This window comes from Leiobunum rupestre, chromosome 6 (genome assembly GCF_980474605.1).
Source record: "Leiobunum rupestre chromosome 6, qqLeiRupe1.1.hap1, whole genome shotgun sequence".
Taxonomy (NCBI): domain Eukaryota; kingdom Metazoa; phylum Arthropoda; class Arachnida; order Opiliones; family Sclerosomatidae; genus Leiobunum; species Leiobunum rupestre.
Genome location: NC_143389.1, coordinates 50,144,727 through 50,167,987, shown reverse-complemented (window position 1 = coordinate 50,167,987; position 23,261 = coordinate 50,144,727). Strand labels below are relative to the sequence as shown.

The following is a 23,261-nucleotide window of genomic DNA, read 5'->3' as shown; positions in this document are numbered from 1 at the left end:
TCTTTTCTCCTTTAACCCGAAGAAGATAGTAAAATCCGTATTAAAGGTAGAATCTCTACGCCCTTTCTTTCCAGTCAATACCGAGTCCTCGAGAGCGTTGAGGGAGTCACCGAATAATTTTTCGGACCATCTAAAAGAACAAAAACATTATCGGAACCTACCACTACGTGTGAGGGTATTCGCGCGTGTTCGAAGTGATTGGAATCGTGACCGAATCAAACGCGAAATAAATAGAAAACACCGGATAATGGTATTTTATTTATAATGACAAGGCGATCAATTTAGGGATGATCGTGGTAAGTAGGTCGTCATTACGAAGGTCAAGCGAATGGAGGTCGTGACCATACAATCAAGGTGGGCTCGGCGTGCCATTATTTATATCGACGGTGTTTCCGCGAGGAAGGTTACGTCCACCGGGTCGCGAATATCCCTCCGTCCAATACATTTGCAGTCGCGCGAGATCCGAATCTCCTTTATACGGAGGAATATACGGCGGCCAGTTGAGGAAAAATCAATTCCTTTTGCTCCTCTCTTCCTTCTGTTGGAATCCAAGGTCCTTCTTGAGCCAGCCGAGCGTTGGTAAAAAGATAAGAGTGGGGGAGACACTAGATATATAAATATATATGATCCCCTCGCACCCCCGCCTTCATATATATATAAATATATACGACAAGGGGGGTCTTATTGAGCGAAAAACCTGGTTTCTTTTAGAAGCCAACGATAAAAAAGTTAAATATCGCCTTGGAGATTTCGCGCCCGAAAAGCCCACGACCCTCTCTCTTTCCCGCTAAAATCCCCTATTCTTTTTATACCGGACACTACATGAGCGTATAAACTACGTAAGGACAGTAAGGACCGAAGTTGGCTTCTAATAGAAAATTGTGTCCGAGGCTTAACACTATTCCGGATGCGGGAAATTGAGAAGCTTCGCCCATTTATTGCCTTTAATATTTATTACTGGAAATCCGCTGTTTACGACGCGACTCCAAAGACATAAAGAGGACGCTATTATATCAACGGGAGGAGGTCAAAGTTTTCATCGCTTCAATCGCCCAAAGGCGAACCATAACGTCAGTAATAGAAACTACAAATATTGTAAATAAAATGAGCCCAAGTTCACAACGTCGGCGTTTGGATTTTAATAGTTTCGGCGCGAGCTCTGGGAATCGGGTTGGAGACATTGAGTTGGGAATATTAATCTAGAGATCCAATCAAATCTGCTCCCCGCGAAACAAGTTTTTGAAAATTACGAATGTGCTGTCTCCTCTAAAATTACGAGAAAACGTTATCATATGACCCGTGGCGCCATCCATTATTTTTGAAAAAAAACTTTTTACCGGAAAACGCGTCTTATTTGAACGAACCATTGAGAGATAGACGGCGCCACGGGTAGAATGATAAAGTTTTATCGTCATTTGGGAGCAGACGGCAGTATTCTTATTTTTTTAAAACTTGTTTCGCATAATACTGAAATCCGACGTTTTGATTGGACCTCTAGATTAATATTCCCAACTCACTGGTTGGAGATAGGTCACAATATGATTGGCTGGATCTACTACCATCTATGTTTTTTAAACGCCGTTGTGACCCTTTAACTAATCTAAAATTATTATAAAGTTTGGTTTGAATTTAAATTCTTACGAAATCAGAACAATTTTGGTACATTAAAACATAAACCAGCCAAGCCACCATTACAGCTATTTATTTAATTTGTTATCTATTGTTGGCTTTATAGTTTGATATATTTGAAAAGTTGGCCAACGTCCCTGGCTTTACATAAACATAAAGATTGTCTAAATTACGCCTATTATATCTGTGGGTAACGTCACTGGTACCCTAAAAGTGTAGATGTTTTGTAGCAAAACCTATACTTCCAGCTAAGAGCCAAACCGCCACCGCCGAGCCATTTACTTTTTCAGCGCGCCGCCGATAAATTTTGATCCCGCCGCCCAAGTTCTTTTGAGATTTTCTAAGTAACTTGTAAGGTTATTTAATCCATGGTTGACGGTTCTAGTAACGTCACAGAAATTATATCCAATGTCAAATGCTCTGCGTTGCCAGGCCCTAAAAACCAAATTATTGTACCAAGGACAGAAAATTATCGATATCAGTATAAAATTATCGTACGCTTGTAAATTCGATGTTAATTTTATTTTTGTGTTAATACTGGCGTTAAACTTATAGTGGAAGGTTACATTATGAAAAATAAACAAATAAAATAATATTAAAAGTTAAAAAATAGCACACTATTCGCGACCAAAACGAGTGTAGATGGCGTAACGGCACTAGCTTCTCCGAGGTAACATCTATGATCTAGCGCCTGCTACTGACAAATTAAAAAATCATAAGAACGTTTTTCTTAAATAATCTTATCAAAATATAAGCAAACGATACAAAAATTATATTAAAATGCAATTATCATTATTTATAAAGTCAAATTTACGAATAACGATGAGGAAAAACTTATTCGCGACAGAAACGAGTCTAGGTGGCAAAACGGCGCTATCTTCTCCGATGTAGCGCCCATGATTTAGCGTCTGCTACGGGCAAATTAAAAAATCATAATAATTGTTTTTCTTAAATAAACTTATAAAGATATAAGCAAACGATACAAAAATTATATTAAAATTCAAGTATCGTTATTTATAAAGTCTGTTTTAGCCGCTACCTATCTAGATTTCAATGGCGAACATAGAAATGATGGCGAACCAAAAGGGGCGTAGTGATAGTTTTCGGTCTCGAATATAGAAATTTCTGGCTAAAAATTATCATCGTGTACGATAATTATCGTACGTCTGGCAACGCTGCAAATAGTTGATAGTGTATAGGTCCCAGGATCGTCGTCTCCGCTTCAAAATAACCCGTCATTGTTTGTGTTAATGCCACTGATAAATAATAGGCCTATCCGCGATAGTTCAAGGCGAATCCCATAAAAGCATTAATGCGTCTGCCCTTTACAACGAGGAAAAAGGAGGGGGGGGGGGGGGCTCGTTCCAGAATTAATAAAAAAAGAAGAACGCGTGGGGTGGGAAGGATTGAAGAAGAGGGGATATTCGCCTCCGAGCTCGGCTCTCGTTACGGAAGATTTATAGGACGACATTAAGGACGTCTGAGTGCTACTTCATCAACTAACTATTTCCAGTTCGATCCGAAGGAACCCCTTACGGACACACTTCCAAATAGTGAAAAGATAAAAAAAGAGGGTTATGGGCGCACCTCTTATTGGACGTCGCGTCTATTTCGACAAGACGCCAATAATACGGATTTCGATCAAATTGCTCGAATTGGACCACCACCGATTTTCGAACGCTGGAGAGCTTGCCAGTAGCGTATCCCGGATATAGGTCAGCAACACTTTGGGTCTTTAGTCTCCGTTCCTCCAGTCACCATCCCGACTAGAGGTCCCCGGTCTCCGGTTGTCCAGTTTCCAATGGAAGGTTGGGCCTCCAGTCTCCATCACGAATTAAGGCACCTGGTTTCCAGGTCTCCAATCACCATCTCGACTTGAGGCCTCTGGACTCCAAGCCTCCAGTCTCCATCGCGATTCGAGGCCACCGGTCTCAAGTCACCATCTCGACTCAAGACCTTCGGTCTCCAGGTCTCCAGTCTCCATCGTGACTTGAGGTCTCCAGGTCTACAATCACCATTTCGACTAGATCCCTTCAGGTCTGGAGTCTCCATCGTGACTAGAGGCCTCCGGTCTCCACGCCTCCAGTCTCCATAGAAATCGCAGGTCTCCGGTCTCGGAGGCCGCAGACTGGAGGCCGGAGCCTCCGATGTAAGATCCCGGATTTCGGTTCGGGGGGGCACACAATTGTAACACGTATCAAGGGTGCGCCCCCCCCCCCTTGAGCTCACCCATAATATTAATTGCTTGTGTTTTATATTAAAAAATTTACCAAAATGTGTGCCACACGCCGAACCACGTACAAACAAACATTTCGCACCTCTGATATCTAACTTCACCCTGTACTCCGATGCGAAGCGGTTAGAACACTTTTACGGGCGAATTAGGCGACTTGGTCTAATTTTAAAATTCAAGTTGTATCAGGGAAGCTTAAATCAATTTAATTTCAAATTCGTAAGAAAAGGGCGTAAAACGCAAATCGAAATTCGAAAATTTTACCGATTTATAAAAGTAAATATATAAAAAAATGGCGTCTCCAATGCGTAAAAGGCGAAATTCGTCTCTTTGGCTTTCACCTACTTCACTTCGATTGAAAGGCGATTTAGGTTTGAGCCCGATCAATCTCGAGGACAGCGTTCTTCGAACCAAAACAAATGCGAGTGTATTACATCAAAACGTCGAAACCACTCGTAAAACGAATCTACTTCCTTTCCGTTCCTCAGAGAGGGCGCTGTACGCCTGGATAAATTGAAAAGCGCGAGAGGGTAGGAGCCAAAATTCCAATACCTTCGCTATCCTCCTCCGCCCGTTCGCTTAAGTTGACTTTGACAGTGTGTGACTGCACGCTGGAGAAATTAAGCCTCTTTTTTTCAAAGTCTACCTCTACCGGCAATACCCCCTCCCCAGGAATTGCGTCAGCAGCTAAATCTCTCGGGGGATCGGGCTGGAGGCAATTCTAACTTATTATGGAAACACGCTTAAAAGAGAAGCCATTTACGTATAGCTAACATCTACGCTAAAAAGCTTAAAATCATAGATGTTGTAAACGACATTTTATATCAAAATAATATCGATATTTATTTTACCTTTTAAAACGGAACTCGCCTCGTTTGATCGCGTTTCGAAAACTCAACCACTCATTATAGGTTTTAGTAAATTTATAATTTACACTGTATCGTTCGTTTAAAAAGTTCATTCGAAGCTCTTTCGTAATTTACGTTGTACCGTTCGCCCACAACGCTCATTCTAGGTTCTACCATAAGTGTATAATATTGTTATAGAAAGGTTTTACTGAGATCTATTCACAAGACAGAAGCCCTATATTACGGGCCGTTTTGCGTCCGCTTGCAAATGCGTCACACGTAGCCTTCGACAGCGCCTCGCTAGGGGGAGATTTTCTTCTTGTGATGATGTCACTCCGTTACTAGCTCTCAGTAAAATATTTTCGTTGTAACGTTCACCCGCAACGCTCAGTCTGGGTTCTACTAAATTCGTAATTTTCGTTGTAACGTTCACCCGCAACGCTCAGTCTGGGTTCTACTAAATTCGTAATTTTCGTTGTAACGTTCACCCGCAACGCTCAGTCTGGGTTCTACTAAATTCGTAATTTTTGTTGTAACGTTCACCCGCAACGCTCAGTCTGGGTTCTAATAAATTCGTAATTTTCGTTGTAACGTTCACCCGCAACGCTCAGTCTGGGTTCTAATAAATTCGTAATTTTCGTTGTAACGTTCACCCGCAACGCTCAATCTGGGTTCTAATAAATTCGTAATTTTCGTTGTAACGTTCACCCGCAACGCTCAGTCTGGGTTCTAATAAATTCGTAATTTTCGTTGTAACGTTCACCCGCAACGCTCAGTCTGGGTTCTACTAAATTCGTAATTTTCGTTGTAACGTTCACCCGCAACGCTCAGTCTGGGTTCTACTAAATTCGTAATTTTCGTTGTAACGTTCACCCGCAACGCTCAGTCTGGATTCTACTAAATTCGTAATTTTCGTTGTAACGTTCACCCGCAACGCTCAGTCTGGGTTCTACTAAATTCGTAATTTTCGTTGTAACGTTCACACGCAACGCTAAGTCTGGGTTCTACTAAATTCGTAATTTTCGTTGTAACGTTCACCCGCAACGCTCAGTCTGGGTTCTAATAAATTCGTAATTTTCGTTGTAACGTTCACCCGCAACGCTCAGTCTGGGTTCTACTAAATTCGTAATTTTCGTTGTAACGTTCACCCGCAACGCTCAGTCCGGGTTCTACTAAATTCGTAATTTTCGTTGTAACGTTCACCCGCAACGCTCAGTCTGGGTTCTAATAAATTCGTAATTTTCGTTGTAACGTTCACCCGCAACGCTCAGTCTGGGTTCTAATAAATTCGTAATTTTCGTTGTAAAATTCACCCGCAACGCTCAGTCTGGGTTCTACTAAATTCGTAATTTTCGTTGTAACGTTCACCCGCAACGCTCAGTCTGGGTTCTAATAAATTCGTAATTTTCGTTGTAACGTTCACCCGCAACGCTCAGTCTGGGTTCTAATAAATTCGTAATTTTCGTTGTAACGTTCACCCGCAACGCTCAGTCTGGGTTCTACTAAATTCGTAATTTTCGTTGTAACGTTCACCCGCAACGCTCAGTCTGGGTTCTACTAAATTCGTAATTTTCGTTGTAACGTTCACCCGCAACGCTCAGTCTGGGTTCTACTAAATTCGTAATTTTCGTTGTAACGTTCACCCGCAACGCTCAGTCTGGGTTCTACTAAATTCGTAATTTTCGTTGTAACGTTCACCCGCAACGCTCAGTCTGGGTTCTACTAAATTCGTAATTTTCGTTGTAACGTTCACCCGCAACGCTAAGTCTGGGTTCTACTAAATTCGTAATTTTCGTTGTAACGTTCACCCGCAACGCTCAGTCTGGGTTCTACTAAATTCGTAATTTTCGTTGTAACGTTCACCCGCAACGCTCAGTCTGGGTTCTACTAAATTCGTAATTTTCGTTGTAACGTTCACCCGCAACGCTCAGTCTGGGTTCTACTAAATTCGTAATTTTTGTTGTAACGTTCACCCGCAACGCTCAGTCTGGGTTCTACTAAATTCGTAATTTTCGTTGTAACGTTCACCCGCAACGCTTAGTCTGGGTTCTACTAAATTCGTAATTTTCGTTGTAACGTTCACCCGCAACGCTCAGTCTGGGTTCTACTAAATTCGTAATTTTCGTTGTAACGTTCACCCGCAACGCTCAGTCTGGGTTCTACTAAATTCGTAATTTTCGTTGTAACGTTCACCCGCAACGCTCAGTCTGGGTTCTACTAAATTCGTAATTTTCGTTGTAACGTTCACCCGTAACGCTAAGTCTGGGTTCTACTAAATTCGTAATTTTCGTTGTAACGTTCACCCGCAACGCTCAGTCTGGTTTCTACTAAATTCGTAATTTTCGTTGTACCATGCTCCTGAGCAGCTCATTCGAGGTTCAACTAAATTCGTAACTTTTGCTGTACCGTTTCATCTGAAACGCTTATTAGTAATTTATTTAACCACTTACTTCAAATACTACCAAATGTGATTAGAAACTAATCTTAAGCAGCGTGGAGATCTTTATTCATCAGACTCGGAGTACTTTTTTTCTGCGAGCATTCATTAAGCGAGAATACAAGTCGTCCGTATTTAGAGGAAGCGGGAGCGCGAGGTGGGCGGCGCGTGACCCTGGATCTAATCATAGCCCTAATGGGAGACCCGCCAAAACCCGTCTTTGTAAACAAAGGTCGCGCCAAATCTTAACTAATGTGTGACGCGGCTGAAAAGACTTCGGGGATTAAAACGAAAGTGGCTGTCCGAAGACGAAGAAATCCAAAGTTTGCGCGTGCCATATTTTCGCACCCATCTTCTCCATCCGTCGTCATCCGGGTCCCCCGCGGATGATAAATTAATAACCTCCCGAAAATAATTCCCTTTCTGTTTTCTTTTCTTTCAAACGCGCGTATTTTTTACTACCTTGGATTTACTGGGAGAAAAAGGGAGAGCTTAATGATTAATTCCGTCCAGAAATTTATTTCCAGGGTTTCGTTTCCGGGCGAATCGCGGGTTGGCACGTGTAACCCTCCGCGCGAAAGAAGAAGAACACGTTGTTGGCCTCTTTAGAAGAGTAGTAGCTTGCGAAGAGAAACAGCTGATTAATGTTAGACGACTTTGTTGATATTGATTTTTATCGTTCCTTTTTGTGTTGGATTTATATCGGTTGCGAGTTGATTGTCTGGAAACAGCTGGGATAGTTTTCGTAATTAATATTTCAATACCGGACTTGTGTGGTCGAGGGTTGTCAAGGCTGTTCTAAAAATAGAGTTAATGTGGCGGCGATTCTGTGGGGGTTCCGGGGTTCGAGCCCCCACAAGGAAATATTTATAATCTCACTGTGCAACTAGGAGCAACAAAACAGCACCCCACACAAGGAGAACGCAACCCGTCAAAAGTCGTCTATTTTCTTGTGTACAATTTTGATTGGCTAGAGCCGCTAGACGCTTTATAGTGCTTGCTGACGTCGGAAGGGGAAAATTGTCTTCTACCTTTCCGTAAAACGTGCAGCGTAAAGGTTCGTCCAATGAAATTTGTACACAACACTGCGTTAGCGTGTTTAAAGGCTTGCTGCGTTCTCCTTGTATATGTTGCTCCTAGGCTCCTAGCTGTCCAAATAGTTGAATTTATAAAATAAAAAGTTGCTCTTGCGTCACAGAAAATCGCGTCGTCGTGTACCCTGTTTTACACAATTATCTAGATAGCGTAAAATACTTTCGTAATGCACGTGGCCAAGAAAGGTTTAATGATCTAGCCTCGATCCATGTACACAGAGATTTTTCTGAAAATTTTTTACCAATGAATTCATTAACGTATGAGGTATTAGAAATAACACTTTTTAAAGAAATATAGTCAGCTTTCTAAAGATTTAGAGCTGTGCATTTTCTCGCTTAAGTTTGAAGTATATAATTTGTTTCGACCGCCACCGCTGAGTTAAATTACTCATTTTTCGTAGATCGGAATGAAGAAGGTTTCCTTTTCGCTTGTTCCGGAATTTCAGAGTAGGGTAAGAAGAGTAAGGATATGACGTCATTTTACTCCGATTCTGCGGGGGCGAATAGTTCGAGTCGGAGTAAAAACGTTTTTCCAAAAGGGCTGCCTTTGGCCTTTTCAGCAGATAAATTCTGGCTAGCAGACGACAAAATCCGATTTACTCCTTTACACCTCCTTTTCAGAAGGAGTAAAAAGAGTAGCCCCAATTCTCCGGAACAAGTGAATAGTTTATGAGCCGAAGTAATTCTTATCCCCGGAACAGGTGAATAAAACGTTAAAAGAGTACACTTTTAAAGTCCGAGAACAGGCGAAAAGGAACCACCTTGAGTCGGTTTAAAGTGACACTCACGCGTTAAATTATACGGGGATTCATTACTTAAAGAAAAATCAATTTAAAATATAATTTTAATAAACACGTGTATTCGTCTAATGGCTTACGTTACACTTAAGACTGTTTTACCACCAGCTAGCTGATCAAAAATTAACGCGACAGTTTTGAGACGGGAAGCCAAAATTACACGGTCTAAATTCCCTTTGAGATATGTCCGACCAAAACACCGTTAATAATAAATAGGATTTTCCGAGTAAATTTCTCTCCAATGATATGTCCGTTTTCGCCCAGACAAACTTACACGATGTATTACTACGCCTTTGATTTCAAGGTTCTCTAAATTCGTATATTTTGTTGCACCGTTCACCTCAGCCGCTCATTCGAGGTTCTACTAAATTCGTAACTTTTGTTGCACCTTTCACCTGAGCCGCTCATTCGAGGTTCTACTAAATTCGTCACTTTTGTTGCACCGTTCACTTCAGCCGCTCATTCGAGGTTCTACTAAATTCGTAACTTTGTTGCACCTTTCACCTGAGCCGCTCATTCGAGGTTCTACTAAATTCGTCACTTTTGTTGCACCGTTCACTTCAGGCGCTCATTCGAGGTTCTACTAAATTCGTAACTTTTGTTGCACCTTTCACCTGAGCCGCTCATTCGAGGTTCTACTAAATTCGTCACTTTTGTTGCACCGTTCACTTCAGCCGCTCATTCGAGGTTCTACTAAATTCGTAACTTTGTTGCACCTTTCACCTGAGCCGCTCATTCGAGGTTCTACTAAATTCGTAACTTTGGTTGCACCGTTCACTTCAGGCGCTCATTCGAGGTTCTACTAAATTCGTAACTTTTGTTGCACCGTTCACTTCAGCCGCTCATTCTAGGTTCTACTAAATTCGTAACTTTTGTTGCACCGTTCACTTCAGGCGCTCATTCGAGGTTCTACTAAATTCGTAACTTTTGTTGCACCGTTCACTTCAGCCGCTAATTCAAGGTTCTACTAAATTCGTAACTTTTGTTGCACCGTTCGCTAGGGGCGCTCAACGCCGAGAGATAATTTTGTTCGTAGGATAACATAGAAACTTCAACGAATGGGTTGGCCGCTATTGCGCGAGTGTCAAAGTTGGCCGTGCCTCAATAAAAGCGGATTAGGTGGAAAGAACCCGAGGGTGCCATTGCCCGAATCCCCAAGCGATTGAAGTTGGCAGTCATTTGTTTGTCCGGAACAACGTAATTAAAAACAGCGAGCGAGATAAAAAAAATATTAAGAAAATTCCGGACACTCTCTATACATTCTAGTTATTTAAATGATATGAGAGATAAGAGGCGACCTCTGGTGGGAGTCGGAATCGATACGCGGTTTGTCCCCGAAATTGTCACTTTTCGCTCCCCTCAATCGAAGCAACTAGCCAACGCGTCAGTACTGATTTCCAACCGCGCGGATATTTCTGTCTTGGTTGACGCGAAAGCCTCGGAATGATTAGTTCGGGAGTTCCAGTATTCGGACGTGCGACTTAATGGCGCCCGTTCCGTGAGGCGAAAGAGATCCGAGAGGCGGACGTTCGATCGCGGCTGCCTTGACCCTTTGAACCTATCATTAAAAAGACGTTAAAGCCACCGTCTCCCATTTAAACCTTTTCCTTCCGAACAATGTCCATCAGGATGTTTCCCTCCTAATCCCGGGCTTCACCGTTACCAATCTAGCGCCGACTATACCCTTCGCCCTCCTTTCACAAAGCCACCGGATTAGTTTGAGGATAAAACGTTAGGTTGATGATTAAAAAGAAGACCGAACCTTCCTCGGCGATAAGAAAATCGTTTTCTTTTCTAGACGTTCTTTTATACGATCATCATCACAAAAATAGATAATTAAGCAATAAAGATACCCGGAAATTTGCGATAAATTTCGGAGGCACGGGGATTCATTTCTCGGTATCTGTAGTGAATTTTTGTTGACTAGTACGAAAAGTGTTCGATCCTCCTTAGGAGTTAACGTCATGAAACCCTCCCCAGTAAGTGAAAAACGATATTGGTGACGTCATCTAAATTCACGTATCTAAATATCCTAAATCTATCAAATATCAACAATAACCTAAAAACCATAGTAACAATTTTGAAAGACAAGTTGCGGTGCATGGATCCAGTTTATAGATTTATTTAGTGTTGTAAGTAAAATTTTCCGGGATATGAAAATTTTCCGTATATTTCCGAAAAAATAAAAAAAAAGTTTTAATTCCATGATTAGTCTAATATTGTTTGCCAATTAAAATAAAGCGGAATTTTCGCCTCATTTTTTCGAATCAAAAAGTAAAACTAAACCTCTATAACTGATTAACAATGTAACACTATTAATGTTTTGTAGTATGTTTACTGTTATTAGACATTTTATATCGATAAAAAGTTAAAAAATTTAAAAACCCTTAAAAAGTAATTTATGTTTAAATTTTTTATTTTTCCGATTTGCGGAAAATTTGTCCGCTTTTTATTTTTCCGGAAAATTAACAACACTAGATTTATTTTTTAAAGAACAGTTGCTCGAAACATTTACATCAATTCACAGTCGTCTTCTAGGCAGTATTTGTAATTTAAACATGAACTAATAATTTAAACATGAACTAATAATTTAAACATGAACTAATCATTTAAACATGAACTAATAATTTAAACATGAACTAATAATTTAAACGTGAACTAATAATTTAAACGTGAACTAATAATTTAAACGTGAACTAATAATTTAAACATGAACTAACAATTTAAACGTGAACTAACAATTTAAACGTGAACTAACAATTTAAACGTGAACTAACAATTTAAACGTGAACTAATAATTTAAACGTGAACTAACAATTTAAACGTGAACTAATAATTTAAACATGAACTAACAATTTAAACGTGAACTAATAATTTAAACATGAACTAACAATTTAAACGTGAACTAATAATTTAAACGTGAACTAACAATTTAAACGTGAACTAATAACTTAAACGTGAACTAACAATTTAAACGTGAACTAATAATTTAAACGTGAACTATTAATTTAAACATGAACTAACAATTTAAACGTGAACTAATAATTTAAACGTGAACTAACAATTTAAACGTGAACTAACAATTTAAACGTGAACTTATAATTTAAACACGAACTAATAATTTAAACATGAACTAATTTAATATTATCGTAATTAAGTATAACGTTACGCGAATTGTAATTCCTTAAAGCGACGTTCAATTTTAAAAACAACTTAATAGGTTGCATCTCCGCAAGTTTTAATTTCTAATTCCTCAACGTACTCTGAAAACCGCGATGGAAATCGTCGGAATCCCAATCGATACGACAACCTTCATAGACAAGTCCGACGCGTTTTTCTTAGTAAAGTCGAACGCCCAAACCGCTTTTCACTCGTCAGTACGGGGAAACGCGTATAAGTGGGAGAAAAAATCTATCGACACGATCTCCCACCTCGATATCATTATGACGGGTGTGGGTTTGAGGAAAAGAGATCCAACAGGCGTCGTCGGATGAGGGGAGAGAATGGGAGCACGGAGAGCGAGTTGAGGAAATACAGTCCAGACGCCTCTAGACGCGGGGCGGTAAGAAGGTGCCAGAGAGGATCTTCGCGGCGTTTAAAGGGCTGCTACGAAGACATCGATTCCCAGTTTCGCCCTCCCCCGGCGACCCCTAGCATTTAACCTCCCCCGCGTTCCCAGCCCCCCTTTTTACGCGAGGGGGTCGAGGTGGGGAGGGAAGCATTTTCAACTGCCCTTGGCTTTCCACATCTCGCTTCGTCTCTGGCGTTTCGAATAAATGAAGTTAAATTACGCGAGCTTTCGTCGATTTTGCAGGCGTGACTTATTGAATCGAGGCTGACCAGGCACTACGTTCAAAGGTGGACAGAGGGGGTCAAGTTTAACGATAATGGGCGTGAACTTCCGATTAGATTACGGAACTGGACGCCGGGATATTAACGGTCAGAAGCTGGCCGTAGCTACGTGTTTGGATAACACGCGTCACCGTGTGGCCGTATTAATAATAATTACGAGGTAATTACCTTAATGGGTTAAAAGGATTACGGATATCCCCCCTTTTACGGCGAGACAACGAAAGGTCGAAACTTATCGATTAGACCTAGATTCGTGAGTCTCTAGTATGGGAAGACCTATAAAATATAAGGAAAACTTTGACGGTCCAGCCTGCGCGGGTGATCGAAAACTTGATGCATTATCGATAGACATTTTTGTCCCTATATTTTCGCGCCATTGTTTGGTTAGGAAAAGGTATGAAAGATTAGACCGGTGATGGCTCGTCCTACGGACAACGTGAAGGTCACGCTAATGTCCTCCCTTTATTCTATACCGCGTATATTTTGAGGAAAGAGTCGTAAATCACGAAATTTAATTTATGCCGATATTTTTATCCCCGCGTCGCGTATGAGCTAGATAAAACTTTTATTGCTAAGTATAAAATATGAAATATATACTACGATGTAGAATAAAAATCAATTCAGTTTTAGTATTTTTTTAAATCAATAGATTTCTAAATAGGAATGAAGGTCCAACGTCGCGCTCAATATTTTGAATAATAATTTAATTTCCGGCACGCTTGACGAAGCGTGGTTGCGTGGGAAAGGCAACATTCCGCAAATATCACGAACAACAAGCGTGAACAATTACTTCCACCGCACACGCGATTCGAACTGGCAGCAACGCGACCGAATATATCTATATAGTTCCTAGGTTTGGCGAATCACCGGTAGAGGGATCCACGTTCGTCCACCCGCACCGCTAACAAAACGGGCGATTTCCTCGCTAGTTTTTGGCGGTGAACGAAGGCGGGCTAGAGAATACAAAGGGGCTCTTTTAGCGCTCGTAAGCAACGAGGAAGATACACAATGCGCTAACGCGAGGGAGACGACCGAGATTATATAGGCCGCCAAAAATACGAGAGGGGGATGCTGAGAGAGAAGCCAGAGAAATCGGAAAAGGGGGTTCACTTTTCGGGGGTTGGCACCCGAGTTTAATGGCCAGCTTTCCCTCTCCGACTCGTTGGTTCCGCAGCGCTCCTTCTCATCTCGAGGAGAGCGAAGCTCGGCTGCTCCCGAACGTAGCCGGCTCCGAGTGGCTCGTGTCTGCGAGGAAGATCTTCCTTGGTGTCTGTCTCGGCGGTGGCCCGAATTGAAGGCACTCTCTCCATACAGACAGGCTTCGATTTTTATTTTCTTTGATAACGGTATTTTTGAAGATCGAGCTCCGGTAGACGGTTGACGTCCCGTTCGAGGCTCGAAGGTCGACGGAAAATCCGGCCCTAACGAGGTCCCGCGCCGCTATCTAGCGAGATCGTTCGGCGCCTAAAACTTGACACGTATCGGGGGAAAACGCCATGCCAGAGAGATAATACCCGAGGATACGTACGTATCTAACGTTCGCGTTGATCGAATTACTAGAAGCATTCTTTCCCTTTCTAAGTTTGACGAGGTAAGGATAAAATATATATTCCGTCTATATATCGAATGTGATGTGTTTAGAAAAACTGTAACGATTATTTCAACCTTATTTTCTCCCCCCCCCCCCCGCGTAAACGATCTGTGCGCGACGCGAAGAATAACTCAGGAAACGATAAGGAAAAACCCTTTCTGCTACTTTCATTTTGAACGCTTTTGTTTTTAATATTTTCTACAATCGCGTTTTTTTTTGGATTTTTTTGTCCCCGCTCCTTTGTGTAAAAGAGAACGAAAAAGAGTCTTTTTTGGGAAGCAAAGATTTTTTTCTTTTATGCCCGCGCAACGAGCGCCGATAACACCGACACCGTTTTCCTCATTACGAAGAACTGGAAATATATTCGGTAAAAAAAACCCTTTTATTTTCGCGTAAATATCCGCACCCAGAAAGAAAGGTCCATCGTTTCGAGGGACTTTGCGCAAAATGAAGGAGACATAAGTCTTCTTGATAGAGAACCTTTCTATTTACGATCGGACGAAAACGATTTTCTCGGAACAAATAAGTAAACACGCGACAGTACGAAACGGAAAAGCTATATAAGAGTGACTTTTCCGAGCGGCTAAAAGGGAGGATTTGAAGTAACGAATCCCGTCGATTAATACTCGGCTTTCCACTATTTGTTCGCGCCGTCCATCCGATAAAAGCCATTTAGTCACGCTTCTCCTTTTGCGAGAACGAAGAATTAAATCCCCGAATCAGAAGAAGAATAAAAAAGGCGGCATTAAAGAGAGTCGCCACGTTTTGTCGACGTTAAAACCTTCGCTTTCTCGGATATCCACCCTCTATTTTCTCATACGTGCCAACAGTTTGTATTTCTCCGCCGATAAACAACCGCGCGAAAAGCCCTCATCCTCCGAATCCCGCGCCGAAGAGAGAACATTTTAGGACAGTCTTTCTTTCCTCCGAGTGTGGACGCTCTCCGCGGGTCACGTACAAATTCAAAGGGGACTGAGAAAATATAGCCGAGCGAAGGGAAAGAAAAATATCCAGACGCGAGAGAAAAAAATGTGGTAGCCCCTTCGAGGAGAGGAGGACCCTACAGCTTGATATAGTGAGAGCGAGAAAAAGGCGGATACCTTTAGGTCCGCGACTATATAGAAAAGGAGAGATAGAGAGCGTGAGAGGGGGGCCAAAATTGGGAGAAAAGGGAGCCCGTAGAAGGCGAGAGAAAGGGGGGAAGTCAGAATGCTTCGCCAATTACCGGCAATGTCTCGACTGTCCGTTTTTTCGTCCACGAGACCAACAATATCTCGAGGCATCCTGCAGCGGCGGCCGACTTTCTCGACTTCGATCCAACCTCAAGTAGTGGAAATGCAAACAGTGGCGAGAGAGCCAGTGTCTGGATTGGACGTCCCATCGGCCACGGGTCAAGAAGCGCTTCGAGAGTCCGCCGCCAGAAGATCGCTCGAGGACGATAGCGCCGCTCGATCGTACCAACCGCAGCGAAGGAACTTGCCCTTCCGACGGGTCGCTCGGGTTCCGCGTCGGCCTTAAGAGCGCGTCCACTAGATTCCATCCACCGGTGCCGACGGGCATCTCGGACAAGCCAGTCGCCGACAACCCCCGCAACTTCCGCGGCCGCGTCTTCGACTTCGTTCTCCGGTGCTGCTGTTGTTGCGGTCGCGATCGGGCGGCTCGCGTCTCGTGCTCCTGCTCCAACTGTTGCCGACACGCGCCCCACACGAACGCCATCGTGGTCGACCGCGAGGACGGTCAGTTCGTCGACTGCGCGGGAAAAAAGGTCGATTCGACCAGCCTCCCTCCCCCTTATACTCCTCCGAACGTGGTCGACGTCGACATGTGCGACGTCTTCTTGGCCGAAGACGAACAGAGTTTGGTCGTCTGCCCCATCGTCCAGTGCGAGGTGGAAGAAAACGACCACGCGGAAAAACAACACGAAGAGAACGAAGTTGGCGAATATGACTCGGAATCGGCGCGGGACACGGTGCCGGCCATCCGGGTCATGCTCACCCCGGAAGGAGCCGCCATGGCTTCGAACCACCACTCGCTCGGCTACCATCGAAGAGGCAGTGGCGGCAATTCGGCCACCAGCCCGGCGGGCTCTTCCATCACCCAGAGCATCGGCACCAAGCCCTTGCTCGTCCCCACCGTCGTCAACCCCAAGAGAAGACATTCGTGGATATGCGGGTAAGTCCACCACTCTAAGCCGAACCCTCGAACCCTTTCAACGTCTTTTTCTATCGTAGCTCGCTCGCTCAAAGCATTTATTTCCGCTCCTTAATCAAAGCTCGACATCAAAGCGCGCTCTGAAAATCAATATACTTACTGAGAAACTGTTTTTCAGTCTTTACGCGATCGGATCAACTACAATACTGTTCTTAAAAACCTTTCCTATTATTATATACTATTCCTAATAGCTCAGACGAGTATCTGTTCCGAATTAAATTATACTCATCCGAACGACGGAAAAGAGTTAATAAGTAGTTAAGAAGCCCACTAACGTAATTGTATTGTAAAAAAAGATTAATAATTAACTTTTGACAAATTAAAGTTTTAATCGAATAATGAGGAAAAAGGGGAGTCCTTGAGCCGGAATATCATGTGGGTTAGTAATTAACGAAACTGCTTCTAAAATCTGTCTCGGAATCCCAGGAGGGGCTCTCGTCGGAAATTAGCGTTTCTTTTTCTATTCTAAAATCGAGAGTTTTGGAAAATGGCAAAAGTCAAAAGTGGTGTTTGCAAAAATAATTAATGACGTTGCGTCTAGAGGGAGCCTCTATACGCGAATAAAAGGGCGGAGCTTACGTAACGGAGGAATGGTACCGAAAGGCTTTTCGGCGGCCCCACCCTTTCATTGAAGAAAGTCACGCTCGGAGCCCAAAGACAGACGCTGCCCAAAATTTAACAAATTTATAAACCAGACCGCCTTGATTGAGTCACCTGACGCCTTAGATCACGTTGAAAACGCGCTATTCGGTAACACCGAAATGATACGCTCAAACTTACCCGAAAGCGACGGCCGTAGAGTTAGCTAAATCCCCGCGCCTTAGACAAAAGGATCCTCTAGCCGTACTCAAATTCGAAATGTCAACCCTTTGAGCACACACCCGCGAATCTAAAAAGTAGGTGGGGGGGAATTATGAAATATCTAGGTCGTTACTGGAGCACTAATACTAATACGGGGGGGGGGGGACGATATATCACTTTATTAAGCCTCCTGCCACCGCTATACGTATAAACCCCATAAACAGGCTAAAGTTAATAATGGCTTAACGTCAGCTTTCATAGTCCATTATATCACCCCGGAAGACCGGTGTCCGACAAAACAGAGGGTACCACGCGCGATGGAAGTTAAGGCATGGCGCCTGCTTCTGTGAAAAAAAGTCCGTGTTGGAAATCGCCTCAGACCGTCCAAAATAATGGACGACTAACACTTAAAAGGGTGGTGGGTGGGGTAGAAATTTTGACGCCTTTTTTCGGACACTCCCAAGACATACTTGGTCCGTTGCATCTCCAGTAACCTCGGCTCCGTTGTAGTTCACACCTAAAGAGTTAAAGGTTTCGCTGGAAAGTTTCGATCGCCGAAACCCCGAAGAAATCATTATAAGGGAAGACGCTCTGAAAACTTAACATACATTCCCCATTATATCTCGCCCGTCGCCACTCCCAAACGGGTACTTCTCATCTCGCGCTACTAATGATCATTAAAGAGAAAGTGTACCCGAAGGCGATACGAGTGTGCCCTTTCGCCTTATTGAAATATTATGTAAAACCAAACGTCTTCGCTTATTATTTGCCATTAAGATTATCATTAAAAGCAATACGGTCTGGCAAGCCCGGAACTTCGATATTCATTGTCAAACGACCGACGGCAGTGGCGCCGATCCCATGGGGGCGGCGGGGCCGAAGCCCCCATTTTTAAAACCGCCGATGTTAAAGGCCATTTACTTTTAAGCATCCGTAGCAAGAAAGTGTTGCCAGCAGCCTCATTCCAAGTTTATTAGCGAGCTTCGGCCCCCATTGGGTTAAAAAGCGAACGGCGCCACTGACCGACGGTAATCGATAGTGACGTCACGAGTATCGATTAAATTAAGGATCGATTTCCGGAAATTGGTATCTTTAGCGAACGGTTTCTGTGAACGGATTACTTAGTCTAATGACGTGAGAAGCCATTTTTAGCTGAGCCGCAACCGCGAAAATCGTTCAAAGTAACTACCATTACTATTCGCGTAATTCGGTGTAAATAACTCGCCGTTGATTCTTTCAAGCCCTGAATTAATTAAAGTGTGTTTAGTGCAAAATATGTTTCAGCTAATGAAACAAAGAGGTATTAATTATTCTTTACGCAAATGTGTTGAATGGTATACCTCTAGCGACAAAAATAGTTCTTTTTTTACGTTATGATTCAATAATTAATTATGTTTTCATTAAAGTTAAGCTTTAGTTTTAATTTTGGAAGTATTTTAAATTTCGGCCATTGTTGGCGGAGGCGCTTTTATTCGCAGAAGTACAGTTGACGAAGTCTGTACCGATCGAAAAAGAACGGCCGAAGTAAAACATTATCCCAAATAAATAATTACGAGGGGATAGAACAAAAAAAGTATCCCTGATTTCTGATTTCTAAATATTCTTCATATTTCCACTGGAATTCCATATTTTCCGATATTTCTCAAATATTTTCGACATTTTTTCAACTATTTCTCCATATTTTCGACTATTTTTCATCTATTTATCCATATTTTTTAAAAAATATTCAGATATTTATCCATATTTTCGACATTATTTTAGCTATTTCTCCATATTTCCAAATATTTACGACATTTTCAAAATAATTCCGATATTTTCCAAATATTTCCGATATTTTCCGTTATTTATCATTATTTTCGTCATTTCCCCGTTATTTCTCCATATTTCCGACATTTTTCCTGCTATTTCTCCTTATTTCCGATATTTCACAAATATTTCCGGCATTTCTTGTGGATTTCTGGAATATTGAAAACTTTTCTACGGATTTCACGAGATATCTAATATTTCTCAAGATTTGTATTACTTGTTAATTTCTGGACTTCCAGAAATATTGAACACATTCCACCGCATTTCTTGAGATTTCTAATATGTCTACGTATTTCCCGAAATTTCTAATCTTTTTACGTATTTCCCAAGATTTCTAATATTTATCGAAAATGTTCCATATTTCCGATATTTCTTATGGATTTCTAGAAATATGTATTTGGATTTCTAGCTACTTGAACACCAGATTCCTTGAGTCGTTAACTCTCTAAGTGTTACTTATTTTACATCTAATTAATAATAATGTTGCATTCTTGACCTTAATTTTAATAATAAATTATAATCGGTTTACCTATACGATCAAAATTATCTCGAAATTAAGAAATTTAAAGATATATAACAGTTAGGTAAAAATAGATCAAATCGCCCGTAAAGATGTTTAAATCGCTTGACAGTGCTGTACGGAACTTGAGCTTTCCACCAGGGGTTCATCCGCCGTTAATAGGCGTTTTTGCGCGAAAGGCGTAACTTATTATTTGGTCTATATTTATTCGTCTAACATTATAAGCGTGAAAATATGACCACAGCGATACTCGTATACTTCCCTCGAGTGAGAGAGAGAGCAAGAGAGGGCAGTTCAACACAGGCGCTATTTATAGAGTGTTACATCGATAAATCACACGTATTGCCAGGAAAAAATTGGAAAGAAGGAATTTGGGCCAAATACGAGAGTCGGTAACGTCAAAATGACGCGCATCGAACGAACGCTTTTGACAAGTGCGTTGAAAGAATGCCCTGCCAATTCTCTCCCACCATTAATTTAACCCACGCTTCCCTCGTAGGCTATAACCAATCGTAAACAACATTTCTTAGATAAGGTTAATTTCAAATATTAAACTAGAGTTTTAAAAACCATGTTTCTAATAATACGGTAAATTCACTAGCGATCAGATTGTGAAACGAAATAGAATATTATGACATGTTTAATGTGCACATACAAGGATATACATAGTGTTCGGCAGTCGATTAATTTTTATCCATGAATAAAATAAGCTCGGCTATATTTAAATAATATTTATTTAAATAACCAATATATTGGCTATAGTTGAATAAAACTTGTAAAATGTTTAAATAATCGAAAGTGAATAAGCCTATTATTTAAATAAAACCAACAATTATTTAAATAAATACCACTTTTATTCAAATAAATGCTTGGTTGAGTAAAAAACATAATTAAATAAGTTAAAATGATATTCTGTTTACCAACGTTTTTTAAATAAATCGGAAAATTTGTGGATAATGAATAAACAATTCCGAACACTAGATAGGCATTTTGAAACATGTATCGGGTGTCGCGCAAAATTTTTTTCGGAATGCTCTCACCCATACCTGTTACGACATACTAAACTCTGAAGAATCCTTGTTTTTCATTGCTCTTAATGGCAAGTAACGTTAAAAGATTATTTATTTACTTGCAGGAAATATTTATTTAATTCGAATAACATTTTGATCAAGGGCACTCTGCTCATAAACTTCGAGACAGTGCAATTGCAGATTACCCTCCATTGAAAGGTTATTCAAAACAATAATTTCGTGTCATCTGTTAAAATTCATTAGCTCTAGTTATGTGCCAAATTTTAATATTTTGCCTTGGTCGATGACAAATATTTGGCCATTTGAGTCGGTGTTAATCAAGCTTCACTTCAATTAGCGAAATGTGCTTGTATATTTCCTATATATTCAACCGAACGTTCCTATAATATTTCCTATAAATTCAACCGAACGTTCCTATAATATTTCCTATAAATTCAACCGAACGTTCCTATAATATTTCCTATAAATTCAACCGAACGTTCCTATAATATTTCCTATAAATTCAACCGAACGTTCCTATAATATTTCCTATAAATTCAACTGAACGTTCCTATAATATTTCCTATAAATTCAACTGAACGTTCCTATATGTACAGTAAAGAGCGATATAAAGATTGTACGCTACGTGTATACAAAAAATTTACACGCAAAGCATATTTTTTGTAAGATGCAGATAAAAATATTTTAAAATAGGCAAACTAAAATTATAAACTCGGGGTAGCTTCTAAAAAGCAAATTCGGCTTACGGGGGAGCTACTTAACGAAAATATATTTTATTGAGAGAAAAAAATATCTTTTACGTCAACGTTGTAGCCGTAAAAAATGTCCCTCTGTCGGAAAGAAGGCTAATTACATTTTTTATAACGAGCGAGAGAAGTGAAAATAAGCAGGATGTTTGCAAGCGCGGGCTTCACTTTGGGACGTAAATAGAATACGCACCTTTCCCGATGAGTTCCTTTGACGAGGTCACCTGCCGACACTTTACTATTAATACACGCTTGTAGTGAAATAAAGAAAAATATTATCAGCTGAAGCTCCATATACCTGCCATCCTTGGCGTAATTTTAAACCCGTCGACAAAGCGCTTTTAATAGAATCCTTAATTTCAATTAATTCAGCGCATCCTCTTTTGATTAAAAATAAGTTAATTCCTTCTATAGCACGAAGATAAATATTTAAAAAAATAATATTACAAAATAATTAGAAAGCAAACGGGATTTGAATCAATTATCATAAATTAAATTTAAATTTTGGACGAAATCTAATCTAATTAATACTTCCACCAATGTTTATTATTTTCAGCGATAGAATGTATTTATCCTCGGGTTAGTTTCGCCAATTTCTCGAGACGGTACGGAATCGATATCGAAGGACGGATTGAAGACGTTGACGCGAAATAATAATAATGAATAATTTGAACATCCGAAACCGTGTTCGTTTAATAAGAGTTTAAGATGTTTACGCAATCAAGACAGCCAAGAAAGGACCCCACCCTGACAGTTTCGCAAATTAGGGCAGCCCGCATTGACACCTAAAAGTGCCCGGAGCCAAATTCGGATCGTTCATCCCGGGCTTCTCTCATCGATTAAAAATTTCCTTCATCCTCGTTATCACCCTTCTTTCGCGTCGTTCGTTTTATGAGCTCACCTATAACACGCCATCGATTCTCAACTGACGTTACGTTCGGAGGTCTAGGGCGATGGTAAAATCTGCGCCCGTATTTATACGCGACCAAATGCGAGGTCACTCCGCTACGAAGCGGTTCGATATAGTTTCGGAGGGGGACTGAAATAAACTTAGCAAAGAGTGCGGAGGAGAGCGAAAGGTTTTGGAGTTTTGGCGTGTATCATCAATTCAAAAGCTATTGATTTTCAGCGCGCACAGGGTTGTGATTGATGACTAGGAACTAATTCGGGGACGGAAAATGCGAGATTGCGATATAAGCAACCATTATACGGTTGCCAAGACGATGTCAAGCATTGCATTTTGGTTTTTAAGTAATATTCTCTCCATTTAAGGGGGAAGAATACAGTAAAAACCTCTTTTTCGTTCAAGCTGCACGTTTCTGTTTAACAATTACATGATTTAATTATATTTTTCTTATTAGGCTGAACCTTCCTCTAGTGCTTAAAATAACTTTGATAATTATAATATTAATAGTTGACGAAATATAAGGTCCTAACTAAAGGGTAGTTTGGACGCTTGCCCAACTTGTTTAGCTCCGGGGGTCCGAATTAAAACGTAATAACTTAATTACTTTTAAATTTAAAATCGTCAAAATTATTTTAGTCACTAAACAAGAGGCTGTTCTACACTTAAATATTAATTTTATATTTTAAAATACAAAATTAAAAGAGTTTAGCTTGAAATAGAGCGAAAGTAGACAATGGCCACTGTAGTCTTCCCCCTTT

At 41.0% G+C, this 23,261-nt stretch overlaps 1 protein-coding gene across 2 annotated transcripts in view; it reads left to right on the top strand.

Annotated features, from left to right (window-relative positions):
• The window catches only part of dnc (phosphodiesterase dunce), a 195,679-nt gene that overhangs the window by 84,188 nt on the left and 88,230 nt on the right, over positions 1-23,261 (top strand). The window contains exon 1 of one of the 2 annotated variants that reach the window (XM_090179698.1): positions 13,881-16,653. The exons of the other annotated variant lie outside the window; for it this stretch is intronic. Coding sequence (XP_090035824.1) covers positions 16,304-16,653 — 350 coding nt within the window. The 5' untranslated portion in view covers positions 13,881-16,303. Of the gene's footprint in view, positions 1-13,880; positions 16,654-23,261 lie in introns of those variants that run through there. 2 annotated transcript variants of the gene reach the window in all.